The sequence below is a fragment of the Biomphalaria glabrata genome, chromosome 5, assembly GCF_947242115.1.
Source record: "Biomphalaria glabrata chromosome 5, xgBioGlab47.1, whole genome shotgun sequence".
NCBI lineage: Eukaryota > Metazoa > Mollusca > Gastropoda > Planorbidae > Biomphalaria > Biomphalaria glabrata.
The window spans coordinates 17,963,007-17,988,133 of record NC_074715.1 but is presented as its reverse complement, the minus strand read 5'-3'; the positions used below and the strand labels follow the sequence as shown (position 1 = coordinate 17,988,133).

General features: G+C 36.3%; 2 protein-coding genes across 4 annotated transcripts in view; both read left to right on the top strand.

Annotated features, from left to right (window-relative positions):
- LOC106053445 (uncharacterized) overlaps positions 1-1,815 on the top strand; it is a 68,782-nt gene extending 66,967 nt beyond the window's left edge. The window contains exon 45 of the mRNA XM_056031275.1: positions 913-1,815. Coding sequence (XP_055887250.1) covers positions 913-1,063 — 151 coding nt within the window. The 3' untranslated portion in view covers positions 1,064-1,815. The remainder of the gene's footprint in view (positions 1-912) is intronic.
- Positions 1,816-7,177: 5,362 nt separating this feature from the next.
- The window catches only part of LOC106066613 (uncharacterized), a 188,279-nt gene continuing 170,329 nt past the window's right edge, over positions 7,178-25,127 (top strand). For 2 of the 3 annotated variants that reach the window (XR_008778244.1, XM_056031276.1), the window contains exons 1-2: positions 7,179-7,421; positions 23,411-23,581. Coding sequence is in view for 2 of the 3 variants with exons in the window: in XM_056031276.1 (XP_055887251.1) it covers positions 23,569-23,581 (13 nt within the window). In the remaining variant the exon portion in view is untranslated. Of the gene's footprint in view, positions 7,422-23,410; positions 23,582-25,127 lie in introns of all 3 variants that reach the window. The other variant, XM_056031277.1, reaches the window with a different exon arrangement.

Sequence of the window (25,127 nt, the reverse complement as noted above, 5' to 3'; positions counted from 1 at the left end):
CTTGGAATTTGGAGATTGTCGTTTGCATTTTTTTTGTTTTGTTTTATAGAAGAGAGAGATTTAACTGCAAAAACCCCTGTTTTTGAAAAGTGATAACTAATTGATGCAGTCATTAAAGGCTTACATTAAGCTCCACACAGAATGTCAATTAATTACCATTGAAAATATATATTTATATAGGTACAACTTTTCTTCTTTTTTTTTTTTTTACCTTATCCCTCTTTTTATTATAAAATAACCTTAGAGAAAAGAAATAATTTTTGTTAATCATTTGGTCTACCAAACATAGAATTATTGCTGTAAATGCACTTGCCTTATAGGAATTGGTTATTTCGGTTTTCCATATAACTAGTGGATTCATTTCTTTCCTTTTTTTTTTAAAGTTGACAAGCTTGTCTTTGGCCTTGCTTTCTTTTTGCTTCTCTCTTTCATTGAGACATCAAGTTTGCCTGGGGATTATTTAAATACACCATCACACTGGCTGCAAATACAATTGAAATAGATACAAAGATAGTTCTATTGTGGTGCTGTAGCTAGGACAGCCATTTGTTTAATAAATCTCAGCCTCTCACCTTTAACCCTGTCAACTTTGAACCTTCAATGTTTGTGTAAAAGTGATATTTATTTAGCATATATTGTTGATAATTGGCATGATTACAAATGAGAAGCTAAACTAGAAGCTTCAAACATTATCATTTGATTTTATTATATTATATAAAGAAAATATTAATCTGTACAAAAAGTACATATATTCAAATGCCGAAGTATACAATGAAAAGACTCACCTTGGCCATGAACTAATGTTCATTCAGCTCATAGCTTGTGGACGTTCATTGGTCCTAGAGTTTGTTTTTACAAACTTTACTTAGAAGTTAAAAAATGACCATAAATTTATTTTTACTACTCCCCCAGATATCTGAAATTCCCTCCCAATCAAACTGAAACCATCATCATCAACTTAAAACCTGGACAAAGTTATATGTTTCAAATAGCACCCTGGTCAGAAAACATTGAAGATGACAGTTGGAGCAAGCTGGTACTAAAATCAACACAAGCAAGCTGAAAATTCATTTGACAAAAGAGAAGCACAAGTGATAAACAGCAGAGAAGTATAGTAGTGTTTTGCATTCAAAGAATATAGTTGGTTTCAATTCAATGAACATATATATATATACATATATTTGTATGAAAGTTATGTTAATATTTTATTTTTGTGAAAGATGCTTGCTGATACAATCACCAATTTATTTAAAATGTGTGAAAAGCATTTTTAATCATCTTCTTATGTTCATTATTTCAATCAATTTATCATTGTCTGATATAGTGTATAATATTGTCTGATATAGTGTATAACATTGTCTGATATAGTGTATAACATTGTCTGATATAGTATATGATAAAGTGTATGAATGAAAACCTTGTCTTTTGTGTCTCTGACCAGAACATTGTGTTGACCACATGAAAGCTTATAGAGTTCCTTTGTCCATAACTTTGTGCTACTTCTTGATCTAGTGTTTGTTTCTGTAAAATATGACATTGGATGAAAATGCAATTAAATTCAACAGTTCTGTTTTGGCTTTTGGAGAAATTAAGTTCCCCCCCCCCCCCCCCCCCCCCGAAAACTAGTTGTTGTTTTTTTCCCTCACTCCTAGTCTTATGTTTTTAAAACTGATGGATGAATGTCAAAATATATTACACAGTACTTTAGAGCACTACATGAAAATGTAGTGGTGTTGATGTGCTTCACAATAAATACAATTTTGTAAACTAGTGAACATGAACTTATATTAAAATAAAGTATTCTTTGTTACTGTACATTGTATTTGTTTTTATTGAACTGCAAGTATCATTATTTAAAATATGCTTTTTTAAATTTTATGTGAACACATCCATGTGACTGCTCAAGTGTGTACACATACACACACACATACGTAATATTTACAGTTTATTAGAATTTTAGAATTTTGTTTTGTAAATGATTACACTTGCACATGTAATGTAACAGAAAAATCTTTGGAGAGAGTGTCTTCAAATGTACTGCCGGGGGTAGAATTAAGTTATGTGACATTGTGGGGAAGTTAGTTTAGAAAGTGACCTTCATTTTTTAACATTATAACATTGAAGAAAAAAAATATTTTTAAAAAGGAAAAAAAGGTTGATAGTTGATTTTTTTGTTAATACTAAAACAACAGTGTAGACATGGAATAATAAAGTTGTCAGCATGGTACACAGAATATTTGAAAATATGAATACATTTTTTAAACTACTTTTCAATGTCCATAAACAAATTATAGTAATTATACTAATGTAATGAAAACTTCGTTGTGTTGTACACAGACAGACGCTGAGTCATTTAGAAATGTTCTGTGTTTTCTTCCTCACTTGAAGTGAAGAGAAGCCAATGTGAGAGGCTGGAGGCGCGATGGCTGAGTGGTAAAGTGCTTGGCTTCCAAACAGGGGGTCCTGGGTTTGAATCCTGGGATTTTTTAGTTTTTGTTATTTGGGCTCCTCTGAGTCCACCCAGCTCTAATGGGTACCTGATTGTGCTGTCCACATATCACCCTCGTTAACTGTGGGCCACAGAAATAGATGACCTTTACATCATCTGCCCTTTAGATCCCAAGGTCTGAAAGGGGAATTTTACTTTTACTTTAGTGTGAGGGGCTGGTTAAAGAATAAAGATAACAATTTTAAAATATTAGCAGCTTTAACAAATTTTTAAAAGTATAAACCAATGGATAATTAATTCAGTCACTTATATTATTATCATTATTTATTTAATTGATATAGCCCTGAGCAGCTTTAAATCTTCAATCTACAGCCTGGCTGTCCTTATAGAATTAATGTTAATAAATAAATTTATTATATTGTAAGCATGATGGATAATAATGTTACAGTCAAAAGTTATGTTGTTTTTTTTATCATGATAAAAAGAGAAATGAATAGGCCAATATTCTAAGTCACTATATTTTTAATATCAAAATTAGTAATTCAGATTGCCAGAATAATAATAATAATAACCACATTTATTCTTGGATCAAGTTGAAACTTCTTGAAATTATTTATTGGCATGGACAAGACATGAATGAATAAAAAAAACATGTAACCAATTTTTCAATCAATTACTGGTAATTAATTATTTTGTTTGATACCAACAATTAATAATTAATAATAATTTTAAAGGGGCATCAGTATTGGAGGTGAAAAGCTGACTAATGTCAATAGCTTTAAATACCTCGGAGCTATCGTGGCAGGTGTGGGAACCAAACCTGAACTACTGGCCAGAATTGCACAGTCCACAGTAGCACTTGCTAAATTCAAAACAATGTGGAAAGACAAAGACATAGTCCTCGACACCAAAATCTGACTAATGCGCTCCTTGGTCCTCGACACATTCGTATATGCTTGTGACGTTAGGTATTACATTTGAAGACCGCATTACAAACGCGGACAGGATTAGAGACAGTGTTAGTACAGCGATGGGACCCCCACGATGACCTGCTAACTACTGTTTAAAAAAAAGACGCAAACTAAAACTCTATGGCCACATCATAAGGTCCTTAAAGCTGACAAAGATCTTCCTTCAGGAAACATACCAGGAGAGAGGAAGTTGAAGCTGACAGAGAAAGCGATGTTAAGAAAATATAAAAGAGGGGGGGGGGGCTGCCATTAAAAGAGGCTCTATCCAAGGCAGAAGACAGAGGAATGGAGAAAGATGCCGACAAATCTTGTGTGGTGCCCCAACGGTCCAGCAGACTAAAGGACAGGTGAAGCTGAAGGGAAAAGTGAACAGAAATAATCCTAAGACTTGACAAGAAAAACATTTGTCTTTGTTCACTACTTCCTTTAGTCAGTACGCCGGATACACCAAAAAGATTGCTATTTACAGTTTTTCCGCCATGTATGAAAATCTCTATCGGGTTACATTTCTTTTCAACCCAGCAATTTAAATAAACAATGTTAAACAAGTAAAATATTAAAAATACTCTTTTAAAAAATAAAGCTTATCTAAAGAGAAGAACGCCGTATTTACAGCCATATTCATATCAATACTGTAATTTTAATTTTCTTCTTTATTTTTGCACCAGACAGATTGAGTTGGTATAAGTTTTGTAACAATTTATCGAGGTTTTCGTCTCAAACTTTTTTTTTCTAAAATGTTAAGTTGTCTCAAACTAGCTCTCATAATAATACAATATCTTGCACCATCGACATACTCCAGTCCCCCCTCCCCCCTTTTTTTTTTCCTTTTTTCTAAAATCACACGCTGCTTTGTACAAGAAGCTGAAAGACTGTAGCGTCAGACTTTGTGTCCATCAAAGTTCCCTACTTGAGAGTCTCTCCAGTACTCTTGGTCCCATGTAGTCCCACTCTCCTGTCATTAACCAACGCTTTTGTAACCATGTAGTGACAAAACAAAAACAGACAGGATTGCTTCCCTTCTTACTCTGGTTTTTTTTTTCCCTCCTCCTATGTCGCTCTGTCCCAGCTTCCAAGACCGTCTGTTTATCGGGTCGTTACATCGTCTGTTGAGCTCTGCTGAGCGCGTAGATTAAGGCGAGTTAGGTTCATTAAGGCGTTAACAGAGTAGCTGGCCCTCAATGAGAAACATATTGAAAAATAACCGACAGACACGGAAGTTTGAAATCTAGAACTTCTGAACAAATGTTTCAGAATAACACAAACAAGCAAAATAAAAAAAAATATTAAAAAAAAACCAACAACCTATATTAATGTGTATCAATTAGTTTGGATACGCCATGTAATTAAATTTGTGATAGATCTAGACTAACAATAATAAATCTGTGCGATTATAAATATTTTTCTACCGATTGGGGAGAAAGAACGGGGTATCTGGGTGATTGCTTTTTAAATGTATTTATTTTTTAGAGAACGACCTGAATTCAAACTTGTGAGCTAAAGCCTTCCAAAGCTTCTCAGGCCAACTCGATAGCCACTCTGCAAGCGAAGAGTCTATGAACGTGGAAGATAGTATAGTTGTCTACTGTTTCTATTTCCTGTTTGTGTTCACTAAACCTTAGACGGCAGCCTAATATAAAGGGGACTAATTTAGCTTATACCTCCAGTTCAGTCAAGTACTATTTATTTCCCTTGTTTAAGATAGCTAATTACTGATTCTTGTGGTGTCAGGTAAAAAATAATGGTGCAAAATTTCAGCTTGATTTTAGATTGGGTGTCGTAGAAATAACGTGTACAAACTTTTGGCCAGACGGACAGACAGACAGACAGAGTTGATATAAGCTTTGTAAAAAATATATTGTATGCGACGCTCTGCGCATTTTGATCTTCAAAAGTAGGCTATAAGCTCACGAAAGATCGAGCATTTTGTCATAATCTTATTAGGCCTACACTATTCAGTATCAGAGGCGGCCTTAGCTGTGCGAGGAGCCATGGGCGAGTTTCCAATCAGGACCATACATACCTGTACGATGGGCTGACGTAAACAAAGATTCTTCTTATTGCGGGGCTTACGGTGCTGTTGCCCCACTCGCCAATACCGCCAAGGCCGCCTCTGTAATCAGTCATTTATGAATAGTTAAACTCTAGTGGTTCTGTCAGCCACCTTTTAGTCTTTATTTTTTTAGTTTTCTTGTACATTTAGGAGTAAACTGTAGCAAGGGGTGCGCAAAACTCGAATTGTCATGATGAAAATATTTTTTAAAAAAATTCAATTTCATGAAGATGCCAACGAGTTTAAAATCATCTTTCTAAATTCTAAATCAATTCCGATTTCCTCCGATACACAGGACTGAGGATGTAGGCCTAATTTAAAATAAGCAAGTGTTCCATAGAGTTTGATAAGACAAAATTGATTTGTTCTTGCTTTAGTTTTTCTGACTTTCCAGTCAAGTGTTGGGACATTCGGCTGTTCTAAACATATTTAATACTTTTTTTTCCGGGCGTTTTGTTCTTTGAAATAATCTCTCTAGATAATATCATCTATTTATCTATGAAAGACGAAACGTCATCTAACAATACCGATGGATTATCTCTATCTCTAATATTTTGACTTAATATAGGCACATATGGGTAGTATTTTTCCACTTCACTTTCATACTAAAGATCTGCATTGTTTTGTCTACATTTTTTTTCTACATTTTTGTCAACATAGTTTTGTCAACATAGTTTTGTCAACATTGTTTTGTCAACATAGTTTTGTCACTATAATAGAACCTATATATGTATCCAGAGATATCATTAAGTATCGTACAGATTAGCAAGAAATTTCGTACACAGATTCCTTTTATCTCCTAGGGGTTTGCGAAGACTCGGTTTTGACTTGCAGCCGAACGCCGCAATTTGCAAAAAAACGCAAGCTTTCTATCAAACCTTGTATTTTAGTGTCAGTATTTCCCTGAAAAGCCGAAGTCTGTATAAATCAAAATTGATAGAAATAGTCCAAGACAAAAAAAGGATTTTTTAAAAGTATTTTTTCTTACTTTTAATTTTTCTTAAGACCTATTATATTTTCATTTCCGCTTCCATACAGTTCAGAATAAACTTAAGCCCAAGAGCATCAAAAAGATAGATGTAGAGTCTATTCCTATTTATTTTTTTCCGAGAGAGAAAGCCAGAAATGATATTGATTAAGTGTGCTTACGTATGTAGATTCAAGTACTAGACTCTGTAGCACTGTCTTTTCACTTCGTTTGAAGGGGATCAACTAAACGAGGACAATGAATAAAACCTAAACTGATAAAGCAGGTGGTTGTTTCATTGCATTGTAACAGATACAATAATTCACGGGCTAAAAGGTATATTTGGTGTGGGGGGAGGGGCGTTAAAATGTGTCCTGTTTATTAGACGTTAAAAAAGAGGATATGTTCCGCCAAAATAAACAATATAAATCCTGGGATGAAATTAAAGAGCGCTGCCGGTGTGTACTGATAGTTTCATTTATTTGTCAATTACATTTTTAGCTTTACGTATGACATTGTAGGCCTACTTGCAACAGCACAAAGTATTGATAAAGATTGTCTTCATATCTTATCTGACATACCTTTGAACAGTTTCCAGTCTCCCGTTTCACCTTCGTTTTATCGATTATTACACACTATGAGATTTTCAGTGAGAAAACAGGGATAAGAAAACTAGTTTGATCAAACAAGAACTGAATGCGAAATACAAGGAGGGATAACTCAGACACTGCTCTCACTCGGTGGCTCGCGCTGTTGGCTAGGTATGCTTGGATAACACCCTGATTATCTCCCCTTTTGACTCCCGTTGAATCTCTGAAGGGCTAAACAGAGCATGTGCGTTGATCAAACTTTAATAAGTGTTTACCTCGGGAAGTGTTGAGTCCACTCTTTGAAACATTCATCACGCTGGATATTTCAACAAATTCATTGCTGCATTGAATTATTCCCGTCTGTGTTGACTTCTTCTGTGAGCAGAGATTCGTAAGTACAGCAGAAGATCTCATCGATTATCGATATATAAGAGAGCTATGGCAAAACATTTTTTTTTCTTAAAATTTTTATTTTTTTATTTTGATGATTTTCTTTTAGATAAAGTTATCAAATATTTTTTTTAAATGAAAAACATTTGTAGTTCTGTTCAAATAAGTGATTTGTTTGAACAAAAAATTACATGGAATATATTCCTAGATACCATAGAATTATATACAGCGGTGGCGCGGTGGCTTCCGAACCGGGGGTCCCGGGTTTGAATCCTGGTGAAGACTGGTATTTTGAATTTCGGGCGCCTCTGAGTCCACCTCTAATGGGTATCTGACATTAGTTAGGGAAAAGTAAAGGTGGTTGGTCGTTGTGCTGGCCACATGACGCCCTCCTTAACCGTGGGTCACAGAAACTGATGACCTTTACATCATCTGCCATATAGATCGCAAGGTCTGAAAATGGGAACTGCAATATTTACCTGCAACACCAATATATATAAAATGCAGGGCAGCAGCATCAACAATATTTACCTGCAGATATTTACCTGCAGAACTAGTAAACTACCTGCATCAACAATTACCTGCATCAACAGTATTTACCTTCAGAACTAATAAACTACCTGCATCAACAATTACCTGCATCAACAGCATTTACCTGCAGAACTAATAAAGTATCTGCATCAACAATAACCTGCATCAACAATATTTACTAGCAAGCAGTATTGTAGCAACCATGCACGAAGGGAAACCTAAGCTTGGAGATGAAGCGTTTATGGAAGTTGTCTAAAGTAACAGTACCACGTTGTTATATCAACTGAGGGGATAATGACAACTGTCATCATTGGCACACTTTCAAGGCCCTTAACATTTCTAAAAAGATTCTCATTGCTTGTCAGAGGGCGGTACTGCTACAGATCTGCCACATCACCAGAACATGTCTCAGTGGACACTGTTAAAAGACCATAATGAATTTTTTTTTTCTCTTTCAGCGCCAGAGAATGAATATTAGTTCGTTTTTAACCTAAATAATAAAAACGATAATAATAATAATATTAATAATAATTAATATAATAATAATGATAATATTAATAACAACTGACTTCACAGATACCGTCAAGGCCCCTTAACATTACTAAGAAGATTCTCGTTGCCTGTCCTAGGGGGGTACTGCTGCAGACCGTGTGATTGTCAAAAGAGTTGATCCGAAGGCTCTTCGAACTCTAGGCATGTAAGCCTGCTGGATCAAACCGTTCTGTCTGGAAGAGGTCCAAGTCAATGTCCATGAAAAATATTGCTATTTCCGATGTATCTGGCACTCCTGACGCATGGACTAGAATACATGGCCGAAGTCTGAGCACACCAGGAACCCCGCAATCTTCCTATGTTTTACCAAACTAACCGTGCAGGACTCGCCATTAGTGTAACGGCTTTTGAGGAACGGCGCATGGATTATCGATAGAGACGTGGAAGGTCTCTTTCAATTCCGCACCGTGCAATGGGAAAGTTCTCGTATTCCCTTGGGCACTCCCACAGGAGTTTTGTTTTGCCATTCATTTAGCCTAAACACTTCCTCTAGCGATCTTTTCCACCCGAGTGCCACGTTAAGGCAGAATAGCGTACTCGAGCTGCCACATCACCGGAAAATTCCTCAGTGGACATTGTTAAAGGGACGACAATGACTTTTGTTTCTCTTTAACAAAACTCGGATCCTGGCAGTACCGTGGAATGAATACTCGTTCGTTTCTAACATAATAATAATAATTCGTAAACAACGTGAAAGTGTACTACAAGAAAGAAATATTTGTTTTCGTTTCATTGTTATCTCTTTCTGTAATATTACTGTAGTCCAACGTCAAAAAAACTACATGAATTAATAGTATACATAAACAGAAAAATGTAATTTTCTATATAGAAGAAAGGAGGGTCTCTAAATTTAACTACTTTAAATTAACGTAGGATAATAAGTGATTGCGCATTATCCTACGATCAACAAAATTTAAATGTGGCTTAATTAGCTACATACTTCACCCGCAGTAAGGCAACGATTCTTCAAAGAATCATTGTCTAATTACGGCTGAATGTGTTATACAACATTCAAATGTGACATGAAAAACAAGCTCGTGATCACAATCGACCTTCTACTGAGTAGAAAAAATATTAATTTCCTTGCAGAGCTTCAAAACCTTTGACTCCAATGAAGTTGTCAAACATTAAATCAGGACAAATGTGCTGTAGAAAGTCTTAATGTTCCTACACTTGTGGAAAAACAATACACATTCAGAATATCTGAAGATTCAGCGTGAGACTCGGAATTCTAGCAGGTTACATTATTGGACAATGTCTTTGATCTTTCAAATGACCCGAAGTTTGAGGACCTCGTTCTCGAACCCCCATGAAGAGCATGCGCACTTTGTGTGTTGTCTGACGTATGTCTTGTTTTCTAGGATATGTTTTCTTACATTTGATTCAGTATTGCTCAATTTATGTAAAGTCACTCGACTAACCGGAAGAAGCCTAACCTCGGTTACCTTGCTACGACAATCCGAGATTGGTTGTGGGAGAAATAACGTATACACAACCTTTTACCGGACAGGCAGAGAGACAGAGTGAGTTGATACAAGCCTTGTAAAAATTGTCGAAGATCTTGAGCCTTGAATCACGTGATCAAAGGAAGGAATTACATCCCCTTTTATGAAAGCTTGGCTCACACCTTTGTCTGTAACCAACTCAGGTTTATTTGATCGTGAATATACAGCCATTAGCCCTGCGAGGCAGGAGGCCCAGCTCTACGAGGGAGTCCTTCGTATAGCTGCACTATCTCCTCATAATGGTTGGAAAGCCGCCGTATAGTTGTGATACATCCGTACAGACGGTGGGACTGGGGGTTGCATTCCTTACTCCCTGAAACATACTGAGTACTGGGCTCACTGTTCGGCTATCTACTTCCGTCTATGGGCGTTTCCCATATGAGGTAGTCGACCTAATTTATTAACATTGATTTCTTATTACTTTATGTCATTAAAGCACGGAACCTAGATATTCAAACTGCAAACCTACCAGTACAAAGTAAACACAAATCTCCTGAGAGGAAATACAAACAGAATATTTCACTACGAGACTAATTTGTTTTGTTAGAAAACTGCTTCCTATTTTTTTGTTTTCTGCTCTTTCATTTCTACTTTAAACACACGCACATGTTAGATCTAGGTCTGGCACAGGAGGACGAGAAATTATTTCATAATTAGTTTGTTTAATGATGTTAGAGTTAAGCACTGACCTACATTTTTTTTGTAGCTCTGGATGTAAGAGTTATCTTTTCTTTCAATATAATTTTCAAACACGTGCTGTAAAGCAGTGTTTCCCAAACTGTGTTCCGTGGAACCTTAGTGTTCCGCGAGGCCTGAATAGGTGTTCCGCAAACTGCTGGGATAATCAATTAGTAGGCCACCAAATGAATTAAACTAAAAAAAAATAAGCAAAATGTTCCAGTAAACACTCAGAATGTGCGAAGTGTTTCGTTAAGAAAAATGTTTGGGAACCACTGCTATGAAGATTTTATAATAAAATGGATGTGTGTGATCAGGACTATTCGTTATAGCAGGCCTGAACACGGACCTGCAACGTCACAACCTGTGGGCAGCTAAGACCAATAGCTCGTTGTCACGTCATAAAGACCTGTAACATAACAGCGCGCTATTGGTCTAAACTGTCCACATGTAGCGAAGTTCGATGTCAGTGTTCAGATCATCTATAACGTTTGATCACGTTACTTTCTAATAAACTGTACTAAGTTTCGATTACATTTTGCTGTGCAATCTTATATTGCAATCTTACAAATTGTTCATCTCTAGTGGGAATTTCACGATTAATTAAAGAATTTCAATGACCAGGGCCGGATTTAGACTTGATAAGGCTCTCAGCTATTTGATCACTGGGGCCCATTGTAATCAACCTCAGGACATATATTCCTTTGTTTTAAATATATTCGGGTGAGGAGCTCTAGCCTTTAACTTATGTGGTCTATAGGTAAATCCAGCAATGATAATAAATTGAACTTCAACATAGTCATCTAAATAGCAAACAAACAAAGAGAGTTACAAATGAAAGAGTTTTGAACATTTGATTCTGCAGGTGCTAAAAAGCGTACAAAAAAAACAATTCTTGTATACTTCTAAAAAACAAAACATAGACTAGAAACAGCACTTCCTTGATGTTGGAGCGGGCTATTGAAAGTGTTTCCGTCATAGATACAAACAAATTCTACAATTGGCGTAAGAATACTTATGGCATGGGACCAAGTCGGCGAAAAATAGTTCTGTCCTTTAAATTAATTCCTGTTAATTACAGCCAGCGTAAAGTGTGAATTTCTGTGGGGATAAAGAGGCTGGGGAGAAAGTTTGGTAGGCTACTAGCGATCAATGTTAAAGTTTGGTGTCAAATAGGAATTTAAAGGTTTATTTAAAATAGTTGTTTTGTGTTTTCGTTTATACTTTTTCATATATCAGAAGACTAATGGGCTTGTACTTTTATTAATCCACAATTTGGCTGGTTAATAGCCAGTGGCTATAGACTCCTGCCCTAGTAAAAGTTTAGATATCCATGTCCTGGTAAAAGCCAAAGCCAAAGCCAAAATCTGTATCACAAAGTGATGAACATTTTCGTAATTAGGCTATCTATAAAGCTTGATCGGCATGTTGACCAGTCGTCTGCAGGCATGAGCCAAGCCTACAGAAAAGTAGGCCTATACTTGGTTTCTTCCCTTATCCCATAGTTAGGCCCTATCTTGAAGTTACCTTCCCTTTATAAACACACCTGCCCTTGACATAGATGTCATATAAGAAACATGATACAAAGGACACGTCAGTAGCCCGAGTGTATGACTTCCAGAGCACCAGTATGGCATAAAATAAAACTATCTGTAATCACGAACATAGATCGATGTTTGGGATGGAAGACTTGGAAGGGAGATAATCGATCTTTTTTCTTTTCTATCCGAATAAAAAAAAAGAGTTATTTTTTAAAAATATTTTGAGAACAAGGAAGTAAACTTTTGTTTATTATAAAAACTCGATAGTAAACATTTTCTTAGCAGGTTAACAAACTACAGCTTCGATGTCGTCACATGTCTTTTATTTTAAAATTCTTTTGCTCTAAACCCATATTTTTATATCATTGATAATATTCAAATGACAAAATAACAGTGTGAAAATGAAGTGCACATATGCATATATACAAATAATAGCTAACAACGGCAGACGTCACTGTGAGCTATATAATTTGCTACTCCCAACGAAGACAAAGCTATTGTCTGCAGGGTTCGAGTAAAGTTTTCTTTTCTCAATTTGTACCTGTCTTTGGCTGTAACTTTCCTTTAGATTTTTAAGTGTGAAATGTATATAGTTACAGTAACATGAGCTCAACAATTGTAATATTAAGCTACCAACATCAAATTAAGCGGATAGATCGTGTGATTAAAAAGATGATAATTACGTGCTGAAAGTATCAATGAGTTAATCTAGTCATGCATATTAATTAGATACTTAAACTCTGCTAAGTTTCATCAAATGATTCAGGCAACCCTTTCCATACCTCTAAAAGCACCAAGGAAGAAAGATGGCGGCCTGGTCGTTTGGACAGGTCAGCTGCCACCCACCGCCATCTCCGGCCGTCCTGGTGAGATTAGTTCTAGGACGTCAGCTAATAATCGTTCATTATGAAGAAACATCCGAAACATGTAGAACAAAGAACGCTTAAAAGTCCTTTTTTGTGTGTGTGTGCCTCTGACAGAAAAATCACATCATCGATACAAGAATAAAGGATATCTACACAAGTAGCTTTAATTTAGCAAAAAAGAGGATTCTGTTTTTAATAAATGCAGTTAGTTGTTGTGATAAGTTCGATGGTCAGTTTACTGTAAGGTCGAAAATTGATAGCTCCCTTACTATGTTTAGCCTGACTGTACTTGAGGTATTGAGACACTGACCATGGATAGCACGAAGTCTTGTGGTCTAAGGATCAACGGTTCTCGTGAAGAGAAGAATGGTACAAACTGTGAGCAGATTAGATTTTTTTTATTGAGAGAGAGAGAAAGATTTGGAGACCCAGCCTTTTTATAGACGAGAGAGGTTTTACTAAAGCTTCTATCAACTCACTCCTTCTATCAACTCACTCCTTCTATCAACTCACTCCTTCTATCAACTCACTCCTTCTATCAACTCTATCCTTATATCAACTCACCCCTTCTATCAACTCACTCTGTCCGGTACAAATCTTGTACTCGTTGTTTTTCCCACTTCCCATTCTCGAATCAAGCTGAAACGTTGCACAATTTATTCATTGTCGATGACAACACAACAATCAATCGAAAAGTCGACCAATAATTTGATCAATTATTCATAATAAATTTATTAGATAAGGGGAAATAAGTCCTGTGTAGAGAATTAGGTCATTGACTGAAAACCTGGAACTAACAAAAGATAACCTTCTTTTTGTATAAGTACTTGTATAGCTCAGTGGCTAGCGTGTCTGCTATTCATCGTGGAGGCTAGAGACCTCGAGAACGTATTCAGGCTCAGCATTTTCTTTTTAAATTGCTTTTGAATAAGCAGTACGCATATCTTCTTCCTTCTTCTAATGGAGTGTCTTCTATTTTTTTGCATCATTGATTTTAATTCTATGTACACTAAATACGCGTTGTATAGGGTTAACAGATCTCTGTTTTGAAGTAACGTCTGTATTTTATAAGATAAGAAGATAAGATAATGAGTTGTTAGTGAAATACAACATATTGACTACAAATAGAGTTCATTCTTTCTGCTGTAAGAAAAAAGGTTCTCAAACTATACGGATATATCATCTGGTTGGCAAGTGGCTTAACTGGGGCTTGTAAGCCCTGCCAGCGATGGAATCCCTAAACGCGCCTGTACAACCATCCTAGACCAGCAGATAATAAGGCGGTTTTCGACAGTTAAAGTGACTACATGATACTTTCATTAACTTTTAACCATAGAAACAAATACAGTTTTAGATTCGTTCCAAATGAAAGTAACTTTTCAATATAGATCTACAACTAGGATCTTTTAGACTATAGTGAAACTCACACTTCTCATAATCTGGCCACACTCCGTCCTGATTTAGTGTGTGTGAAGAATGCACTGTGGATAAAAGAGATACGAGACAGAGACAGCTGTCTGGTGTGTGTTGACACGTAAAACAATATTGATATATTCGGTCGGAAACCTTTTGTCTATGTAGGCCTACAGTCATGGCTCCCTACTCACACGTGCAACGGAGCACGCGCTGTACAGGGTTAACAATAATTCAAGGTACGTAAGTGACTTGGTGACATTATCATTTTTCTTCTTGTAATCTATTACATATTTGTAAAATAAACTATCATACATATACCCGTCACATTTCGTTGCCAGTTCTTTTTACATCCTAGGTGCTCACTAAGAACGTTTTTTGACAGATTCTCAACCTTGGGACCGCTATTCGCGAGAAACAGCAATCAAAGCTTTGTATTTTATTTTTGTTTTTTTCCCAAACGCTGCTGTCTATAAATACCAAAATGACTGTAGAAAGGGCAATGTGACATTCAATTAGAGCCTTCGGAAAATGGAAAAAAAATATAAGTAAAACTAAGCAAAAAAAATAGGGGAGGGGGGGTCAGGGTCGAAGTTTAATATAGATTTAATTGAGATACCGAAAAAGAGACATATGAAGGACTAACTTTTTGTTTTTGGCCGAGTGGGGGGTTCGGGTAAGTGAAAGTGTTAGTAAATTAACGGGCCCAAAATGTAAGTGTCTATGTCAGAGAGATTACAATGCCCAGGTACCGGGCCCAATAGAATTAAAATCAATGATGCATATTTTAGAATTTAGATTGATCGTTAAGATGTGGGTTACAGAGAACGAAAGAGAGAAAGAGAGAGAGAGAGAGAAAGAGAGAGAAAGAGAGAGAGAGAGAGAGAAAGAAAGAGAGAGAGAGAAAGATAGAGAGAAGAAAAGAGAAAAGACTGACGAAAAATTTCATTCACGGGCTAAACAAAAGTATTGTAGATTGATCGTTAAAATGTGACCCGTTTATTCAAATTATTAAAATTTAATAAAAAAGAAAAAAAGGGCGTGATCGGTCATAATAAACAAATCAACAGGGCCTTCTCTTACTTAAATCCGTCCTGACAGTACTTTTGCGTTATATAAAGCCCAGAAAGTACACGCTCCTTAACAAGAGTCTACTTATCTACTTTCACTTCTTCCAAGCCAGCGATCGAAGTTTGAGCCACCAGGGGACATAGATGCTCAAATATTTATTGAATCTTAATCTAATAAATTAAGCTCATTGTCAAGACTGATTTGTTCCCCCTTCTACTGTGCACAGATGTAAGAACTCTTTGGGGAATTCCCTGATGATGGATGCGGAATGGTCTGGTCAATGGATGCTAGAAATTAATATTAAAAATAAAAACATAAAATGACTGGAGGGAAAAAAATATTCTTTTCAGAACTTACTCATGCTGAGTTTTAAAACATAGATTCAGATCCAAATTGTAAGCCACTTTTTAGAATGTTTTTGAATATGTTGTATCTATTTTAAATTAATTCTCTGACTTTGTATGCAATGCCTGTTCTATTTGATACACGTCTGCTATTTAATTCTCTTCCTGTCATTTCTATTTTTTAGAAACATGTTTTCTTTCACTATTCTGTCAAATATTTGTCATTCTCTTTTTATCTTCTTGTCTCTATCGCTGAATTTGCGTATTTCATTATTTCACTATTTTTACAAAGCTTATATTAAATCACTCTGTTGGCCTAGCTGGTATAGTTTTTGTACACGCTATTTCTCCCACACCCATTATCGGATCAAGTTGAAATTTATCAAAATAAAAAAAAGCAATTAGTTAATTAATTATAAGTAATTTAAAAAAATTTTTGTATCGAACAAGGAAAATAAATGCTACTTATTGATAGATGTGGCTGTATAGGTGGAGTTATTACCTTCTATACGTTTTATTCACATTATTTCTCCTACTTCTCATTCTCGAATGAAATTGAAATTTTGCATAATTATTCATAATCGATGAAAATACAAAAAAATCAATCAAAACATTAACCAATAGGTGATAATTAATTAATTGTGTTTGATATTGAAAAAGGGAGTCTGTTCATGCAGTATTGAGATATATGTACAGGAATTTTGCGGTTATTTCCTTTGAGTTTTTTTTTTTTTAATTTTTATATTTTGCTTGTTTCTCTCTGTGTTTTGTTTTTGACGTAGTGCTCGGCTTGTGAATCGCTAGATTTGAAACTCGAATGTAAGCTCGATTCTTTATTCGGGATTTTACAGCGTCAACAAGTCCCCACTGCCCCCAGATGGGCAACAGACATTATGGAAAGTAAAGAAGCTTGAGCTCGGCTCTTGCTACACTTGGGCATCGTTGTGCTGAGTTTGTTCTATCATTTGCCCCATCACTAAAAGTTAATGTTATTTGTTACGAGATAGCAATACTGTCAGTGTTATTTATTCAAAAACTATCTCTGATAAACCAACAGCTTTGTCTGCGTCAGAAATAATAGAACATGCTTGGTGTAATGTATGGTGTAATGTATGGTGTAATGTATGGTGTAATGGATGGTTATAATGTATGGTAATTTATGTCTTTGGATGGTTCATTGATATTGCCGTTGTTATTGTCTTAGAATTGTTTTTTTTTTAATATTTCAATAAGAAGTATAAGTATCAAACGCTAAGATATTTTATATTAATGATAATAAGTATATGCATCAATCAATAGTTTTCTTATACCCCAAGAAGAAAAGAAAGCATATGTTAACTTTAAAGTTGAAGAGCTACGCTTATGTAAGAAGAATGCATCAATATTGTTATTGCTCCCCTTTGTCTGGTGTTTTCTGTACGAGAGTTTAGTTTTTTTAAAAAAAAAAGGTAAATATTTTAAATGGGCCTAACCAAACAAATCTCCATTTCCATTCTTCATAATAATCTTTCACTACAAAAAAAAGGAGGACTTCTGTTTCTTTTTGTTTGTTCTGTCTGATCTCACGGACAAAAACAAAACAAAATAATCAAAATCTAAGCGAAGAAATTATTTTTTTTTTTCATATCGGGAAGGTATTTAGTTTATTGTTTGAAATAAACGTTTTGTTTACTCTTTTACATGTTTAATACTTTTGAAAGGTATTAATAGATGAAAGAAATATGTAATCCTGCATAAGGAGATTAACTACAACAGGTCTGAAAAGTTCCAAAACGTTTATTTCCCCTTGTCGTCTGCCAGACATTTTCTGTCCCAATGTACAGCACCCAGACATCATGCCCGTGAATGTAGTATGGTCTCAGGTGTATGGACCAGGTCTAAATATCAATTCATCTCAAAGATAGAGTTTCACAAAAGACACACCCTGGACAACAAAATATATGTTCCCTCATTGCGAAGGGATACACAAATGCAGGGACTTTGGCTAAACAAGGATTCTATCCCCTAGCATGGACCACGGGACGTACCACATGAACTAAGTGTAGAGGCTAAACAAGGATTCTATCCCCTAGCATGGACCACGGGACGTACCACATGAACTAAGTGTAGAGGCTAAACAAGGATTCTATCCCCTAGCATGGACCACGGGACGGACCACATGAACTAAGTGTAGAGGCTAAACAACAAAACACTTTCTTCTTCAGTTCTCCAAACTGTTTTTGCTTTAAGTATTGTTAACATCATTCATGAGTATTTTTATACAAGGCTTCTATCAACTCACTCTGTCTGTCTGGTACAAGGCTTCTATCAACTCACTCTGTCTGTCTGGTACAAGGCTTCTATCAACTCACTCTGTCTGCCTGGTACAAGGCTTCTATCAACTCACTCTGTCTGGTACAAGGCTTCTATCAACTCACTCTGTCTGTCTGGTACAAGGCTTCTATCAACTCACTCTGTCTGTCTGGTACAAGGCTTCTATCAACTCACTCTGTCTGTCTGGTACAAGGCTTCTATCAAGTCACTCTGTCTGTCTGGTACAAGGCTTCTATCAACTCACTCTGTCTGTCTGGTACAAGGCTTCTATCAACTCACTCTGTCTGTCTGGTACAAGGCTTCTATCAACTCACTCTGTCTGTCTGGTACAAGGCTTCTATCAACTCACTCTGTCTGTCTGGTACAAGGCTTCTATCAACTCACTCTGTCTGTCTGGTACAAGGCTTCTATCAACTCACTCTGTCTGTCTGGTACAAGGCTTCTATCAACTCTCTCTGTCTGTCTGGTACAAGGCTTCTATCAACTCACTCTGTCTGTCTGGTACAAGGCTTCTATCAACTCACTCTGTCTCATGTTATTCCCATGTTCAAATGAAGATAAAACTTTGCCCAATTATTTTATTGTCGAAGGCATTACATGAGTCAATAAAAATATGTATTTAATAAAATGTTCACAATTAAGGAATTTTGTTTAATATCATAAAGGAAATACATTCTTACAGTATTGAGAGATATGGATGCAAATGTGGAGTTATTCCCTCAACGTATTTTCTAAAATGTTAATATATTTTTGTCTATTTGACAAAGAATGTCAAATAAAAGGTAATGTCTCGTTAGTTTCAACAGCACCAACACTTTAGTCATTAGCCAGGACAATATGCCACGTGGAGATTTCACAGAATGAACTAGAGTGGTGAACACCTGATGTGGAAGCACCTGTATGCATGTCTTGTGAAAGTCTAAACTCTTGGCTTTAAAGATGTGTTTTGAAAAATAACTCATGAGTCATAATTTGTAAAATAACTCATGAGTCATAAATGATGAGTCATCGTTTTCACATATTTTCATTAATTTTGAAATAATATAGATAGAAACATGAAGATAACAGGTACATGGAAGAAGCTAGGTAGTCAGGTAGCTAGATAAGTGGTCAGGTAGCTAGATAAGTGGTCAGGTGGATAGGTAGCTAGGTAGTCATGTAGCTAGGTAAGTAAGTAGTCAGGTGGCAGACAGTTAGGTTGTCAGGTAGCTAGATAAGTGGTCAGGTGGATAGGTAGCTAGGTAGTCAGGTAGCTAGGTAAGTAAGTAGTCAGGTGGCAGACAGTTAGGTTGTCAGGTAGCTAGGTAAGTAAGTATCAGGTGGCAGACAGTTAGGTTGTCAGGTAGCTAGGTAAGTAAGTAGTCAGGAGGGTAGGTTGATTGTTTGTCAGAGTAATTTTACTGTTAAGTTTTTAAGTTGTTGTTTTTTTCCATTAAAAAAAAACAACATTCGTTCATTATTGAATACTTGTTCAATGCAGAGATGTAGGTTACAAGTATAAGGTGTCTGATGTAGATGTACTTGTTCAATAGAGAGCTATAGGCTACAAGTATAAGGTGCCCCATGTAGATGTACTTGTTCAATAGAGAGCTGAAGGCTACAAGTATAAGGTGTCCCATGTAGATGTACTTGTTCAATAGAGAGCTGTAGGCTACAAGTATAAGGTGTCCGATGTAGATGTACTTGTTCAATGGAGAGCTATAGGCTACAAGTATAAGGTGTCCCATGTAGATGCACGTGTTCAATAGAGAGCTTTAGGCTACAAGTATAAGGTGTCCCATGTAGATGTACTTGTTCAATAGAGAGCTGTAGGCTACAAGTATAAGGTGTCCGATGTAGATGTACTTGTTCAATGGAGAGCTATAGGCTACAAGTATAAGGTGTCCCATGTAGATGCACGTGTTCAATAGAGAGCTTTAGGCTACAAGTATAAGGTGTCCCATGTAGATGCACGTGTTCAATAGAGAGCTTTAGGCTACAAGTATAAGGTGTCCCATGTAGATGCACGTGTTCAATAGAGAGCTTTAGGCTACAAGTATAAGGTGTCCCATGTAGATGTACTTGTTCAATAGAGAGCTGTAGGCTACAAGTATAAGGTGTCTGATGTAGATGTACTTGTTCAATAGAGAGCTGAAGGCTACAAGTATAAGGTGTCCGATGTAGATGTACTTGTTCAATAGAGAGCTGAAGACTACAAGTATAAGTTGTCCGATGTAGATGTACTTGTTCAATGGAGAATGTAGGTTACAAGTATAAGGTGTCTGATGTAGATGTAGGGGAAGGTGGGGCTAGTTGTCACAGTTTTCAGATTTTGATGTTTTAAACATATTTAGAATTCATTGATTCTCACCAAACTTAACATGCTGTAAAATAAGCATTCAGACAACAATTAGAGTAAATGAAATAAACTTTATCTCTTTATTTATCAAAGTTATACAACAAAAAAGTGGCTGGGTTGAGGTTGTGACAATTTGCCCCACACCGGGGTAAGTTGACACAGGCATGGGGTAAAATGTCACACATTTAAAAAATCACCATATCTTGCTATGTCTAAAAGAAATAGCATATTAAGTCAAGACTTTGTTCTTATAGTAGTTTCCTTGACTGGCCGTCGTGAAATAATGATATGTATGTGGAGGTTCTGAAAAGTTTTGGACCTAACAAGGAAAGCTGTAGGTTTTTCTTCAAAATAATGTTTATTTTTTCTATATATTATTTGTACAATATCTGTTCACTTCTTTCAGCAATGCACTCACTTCCAACCTATCTAAATAGTAGGACTAGGTAACTTCTTTCCTAAAATAAATGTTGCGCCCGGAGGACATCTTTTCTGTATGTTGATGCTGTCATAACCTTTGTAAACAGCATTATTTAAAGAGAAAGTCGCTTAATACTATTTAGGTATCTATTTAGGTATCATCCATAAAAAGGAATCAATCAAACAAATAATTATTTATAAACAAATATTAATATTAAAATTTGTTTTCAAAATGCTTAATCTTCATTGGGGCAAATTGTCACAACTGTGACATATTACCCCAACCTGTGTGACAACTTGCCCCACAACAATTTTCTGAACATTTATTCCAATAACATTTTATTGGGTCGAGCTTTAAGAAAAAAACTAATTTCAATGTGTAACTAATACACAGAGACATGGAACAGTGTAATGTTAGACAATCATCTCAAAATTATAAGTGTTTTTCAACAAAATTACACAAAAATAAAATTCCACTTTCCGAACAGTCAAAAACAATGAATCATGATAATTTTAAAATGCGTATCGACTTCATTTTATAACTATTTGTAAATGTTTCCGTAAACATCTCAACTGTAGTTTCACATTTTTGATAGCGCATCACATTATATCGATATAGTGTTTGTGACAACTTACCCTTGTGACATTTCACCCCACCTTCCCCTACTTGTTCAATAGAGAGCTGTAGGCTACAAGTATAAGGTGTCTGATGTAGATGTACTTGTTCAATAGAGAGCTGTAGGCTACAAGTATAAGGTGTTCGATGTAGATGTACTTGTTCAATGGAGAATGTAGGCTACAAGTATAAGGTGTCCGATGTAGATGTACTTGTTCAATGGAGAGCTATAGGCTACAAGTATAAGGTGTCTGATGTAGATGTACTTGTTCAATAGAGAGCTGTAGGCTACAAGTATAAGGTGTCCGATGTAGATGTACTTGTTCAATAGAGAGCTTTAGGCTACAAGTATAAGGTGTCCGATGTAGATGTACTTGTTCAATGGAGAATGTAGGTTACAAGTATAAGGTGTCTGATGTAGATGTACTTGTTCAATAGAGAGCTGTAGGCTACAAGTATAAGGTGTCTGATGTAGATGTACTTGTTCAATAGAGAGCTTTAGGCTACAAGTATAAGGTGTCTGATGTAGATGTACTTGTTCAATAGAGAGCTTAAGACTACAAGTATAAGGTGTCCGATGTAGATGTACTTGTTCAATGGAGAATGTAGGTTACACGTATAAGGTGTCTGATGTAGATGTACTTGTTCAATAGAGAGCTTTAGGCTACAAGTATAAGGTGTCTGATGTAGATGTACTTGTTCAATAGAGAACTGTAGGCTACAAGTATAAGGTGTCCGATGTAGAAATAATTGTTGCAAAACTGTTGGTGAGGGAGAAGTGTGATTAGTGGTGTGGTCAGAGCCGGCCTTAAGCATAGGCGAACTAGGCAGCCGCATAGGGCCTCCGATGGATGGGAGCCTCGCACAAAACGCAAAGAAGCTATTTAAGAGAAAAAAACTTAAACATGAATCAAATCTAAAACATAACAGGACCCTATGGCTTTATGTTTACTCTCCAATATTTAGATCTACTTGGAACTATACTAATATGCCTTATATGTTAGAAGACCATTGTTCATTTTGATGAAACTTCGAAATATTAGTTCTTATCTGGTGATCATGAATCGTCCATGAAACACTTTCGTGCTAACGGCGCGATATGAATTTAACCTTCTTGTTGATTTAGATCTAGATACAGGAAGTTTTTAATTTATTGCGTATTATTTCGGGCTTAATTTATTTCGCTTTTGTATTTCATTTGGGACCACCCTATTCATTTCCTCTTGGGCCTCACTATTCGTCTTGGGCCTCACTATTCGTCTTGGGCCTCACTATTCGTCTTGGGCCTCACTATTCGTCTTGGGCCTCACTATTCGTCTTGGGCCTCACTATTCGCCTTGCCTAGAGACTCCAATTACAGGTGTGGTATCGATGTCGGAGCAGTAAGGTGGTTGAGGCAGTGTGGTTATTGAAGCAATTTGGTTGTTGAAGGATTGTGGATGGTGGAGCAGTAAGGTGGTTGAGGCAGTGTGGTTATTGAAGCAATTTGGTTGTTGAAGTATTGTGGATGGTGGAGCAGTAAGGTGGTTGAGGCAGTGTGGTTATTGAAGCAATTTGGTTGTTGAAGTATTGTGGATGGTGGAGCAGTAAGGTGGTTGAGGCAGTGTGGTTATTGAAGGTGAAGCAATTTGGTGGATTACTTGTTATTTATCATGTTACAAAACATATCTTTTTTTTCACATTTTGCCAAGATAGCTCTCTTTTTTAGACTCAAATGTGTTATATTTTTTAATACAATCGAATCTAGATCTAGTCTCTCGTGCTTATGAAGCGCTAATCCTGTTTTGAAACTTTCTATACAGACTGACATTGCTGAACTAAATATCTGGATCAGGCGAACACCTACAACGGCATGGAATGTCATTCTAATAGAGAACAAGTGACATGGAGGTCCAAGGGATTTAACTCAAGCGGCATCATTCTTTTCCTTTGTCTTATTCTATCAATGGACTTCTAAGTCATGGATTCAGAAGGTTTGTCTTTAGACATTAGCTTAATATCATTGGTTTTAGATAGCAGATGACATGAAACAAGATTAACACTTTATAAGTTTGAATAACCATAGCAGGGTAAAGCGGCTATTGCGCTTGTGCTGTATGTCCGTCTACACTCCACAGCATCTGCCCAGGCTTTGTCAGATTTGCTTGTTTGCTTGATTCGCCTTTTTTTAATTAAGTAAGCACAGCAGTTTGTTTTGCGAGTAATAGCCAAACACACAATTTGACCACAGCTTCTTGTTTCTGATCAATATTTAGTGCTAAGAAGTAAGCTTTATGTGTGTATAAATATCAAAAGAGTTTTAACTTCTTTTCACTGTTGTAGATAATCTTTCATAGTTTTTTTTTTAGAGTTTGGGTATTACTGATCTAGTGGATTGGATTTAGATGTTCTCTTCCCACATTTGATTTTGCAACAAAAATAAAAGTGGAGTTTGAAAACGGGTTTACCTGATTTGTTAAAAAGTATCCTTCTTTAATAGAGGTAAATTTAAGCCATTGTTTTTATTTTAGTTCAACCCCCCCTCCCCCCCCCCCCCCCCCCCGGTTTGGGGGAGGGACATTAAACAAACACTACTGTCTCCACCATGATCTAAGGAACATTTATGCCAAGTTTGATCAAGATTGGTCAAATGGATTGGATTTTTATGCGGGGCATACATACATACATATACCTTAAATTCAATGGAATAGATTAGATTATCTTTTTAGCTGTAGTGCTCTGTCTTTCTCTGTCTCTCATCCTCTCTCTCAATCTTTCTCTTTGTGTCTTTCTCTGTCTCTCATCCTCTCTCTCTCAATCTTTCTCTTTGTGTCTTTCTCTGTCTCTCATCCTCTCTCTCAATCTTTCTCTTTCCGTCTTTCTCTCTTTACCTCTCCATTTTACTCTTTTTCTCGCTCTCTATATTATATTTCTTTTCCTATCTCTTTTGTCTTCTCTCTCCCTCTCTCGCCCTCTTCATCTCTCTTACTCTATGATTCTTTCTCTTTTTCGCTCTCTTTCTCTCTATCTCTCTCTCTCACCCGTCTCTCTTTTTTCCCGCTCTTTCGTCCTCCCCCCCCTCTCGTGTGTATGTTAGCAATCGATGTTATGAGTGTTTGCAACTGATTGATTCAACGTTTATATAAAGTTCTGCAGGCTTTGATTTTATTGTCTGTATTTTGAAAAAAGTTGTTTCCCTTTCTCTTGCCATTATTTGCTAGTTCTCGTGCGTGCTTGGAATGATACCCCGCTGATAGCACAAGTCTATACAAAATGTCTGGGTAACAAACAAACAAAAGTGAGACATTTGAGATGGGTCAAGTCGACCTTCCTGCATTAGGCCATGCAAAGAACAAAAGAAATGTAGATCTTTGTTTGACTGTGGTAGTGAAATGAGAAACTTTCAACAATAACTCATGCTTGAATTATGCTTGGTGGGTTAGAGTGGAGAAGATTGTAGTAATAAATACTGAACTATTCACTGTGTCAGGTGATTTGGAAACAAGTGTGTGGTGACAGGCAATGTGGAAACAAGTGTGT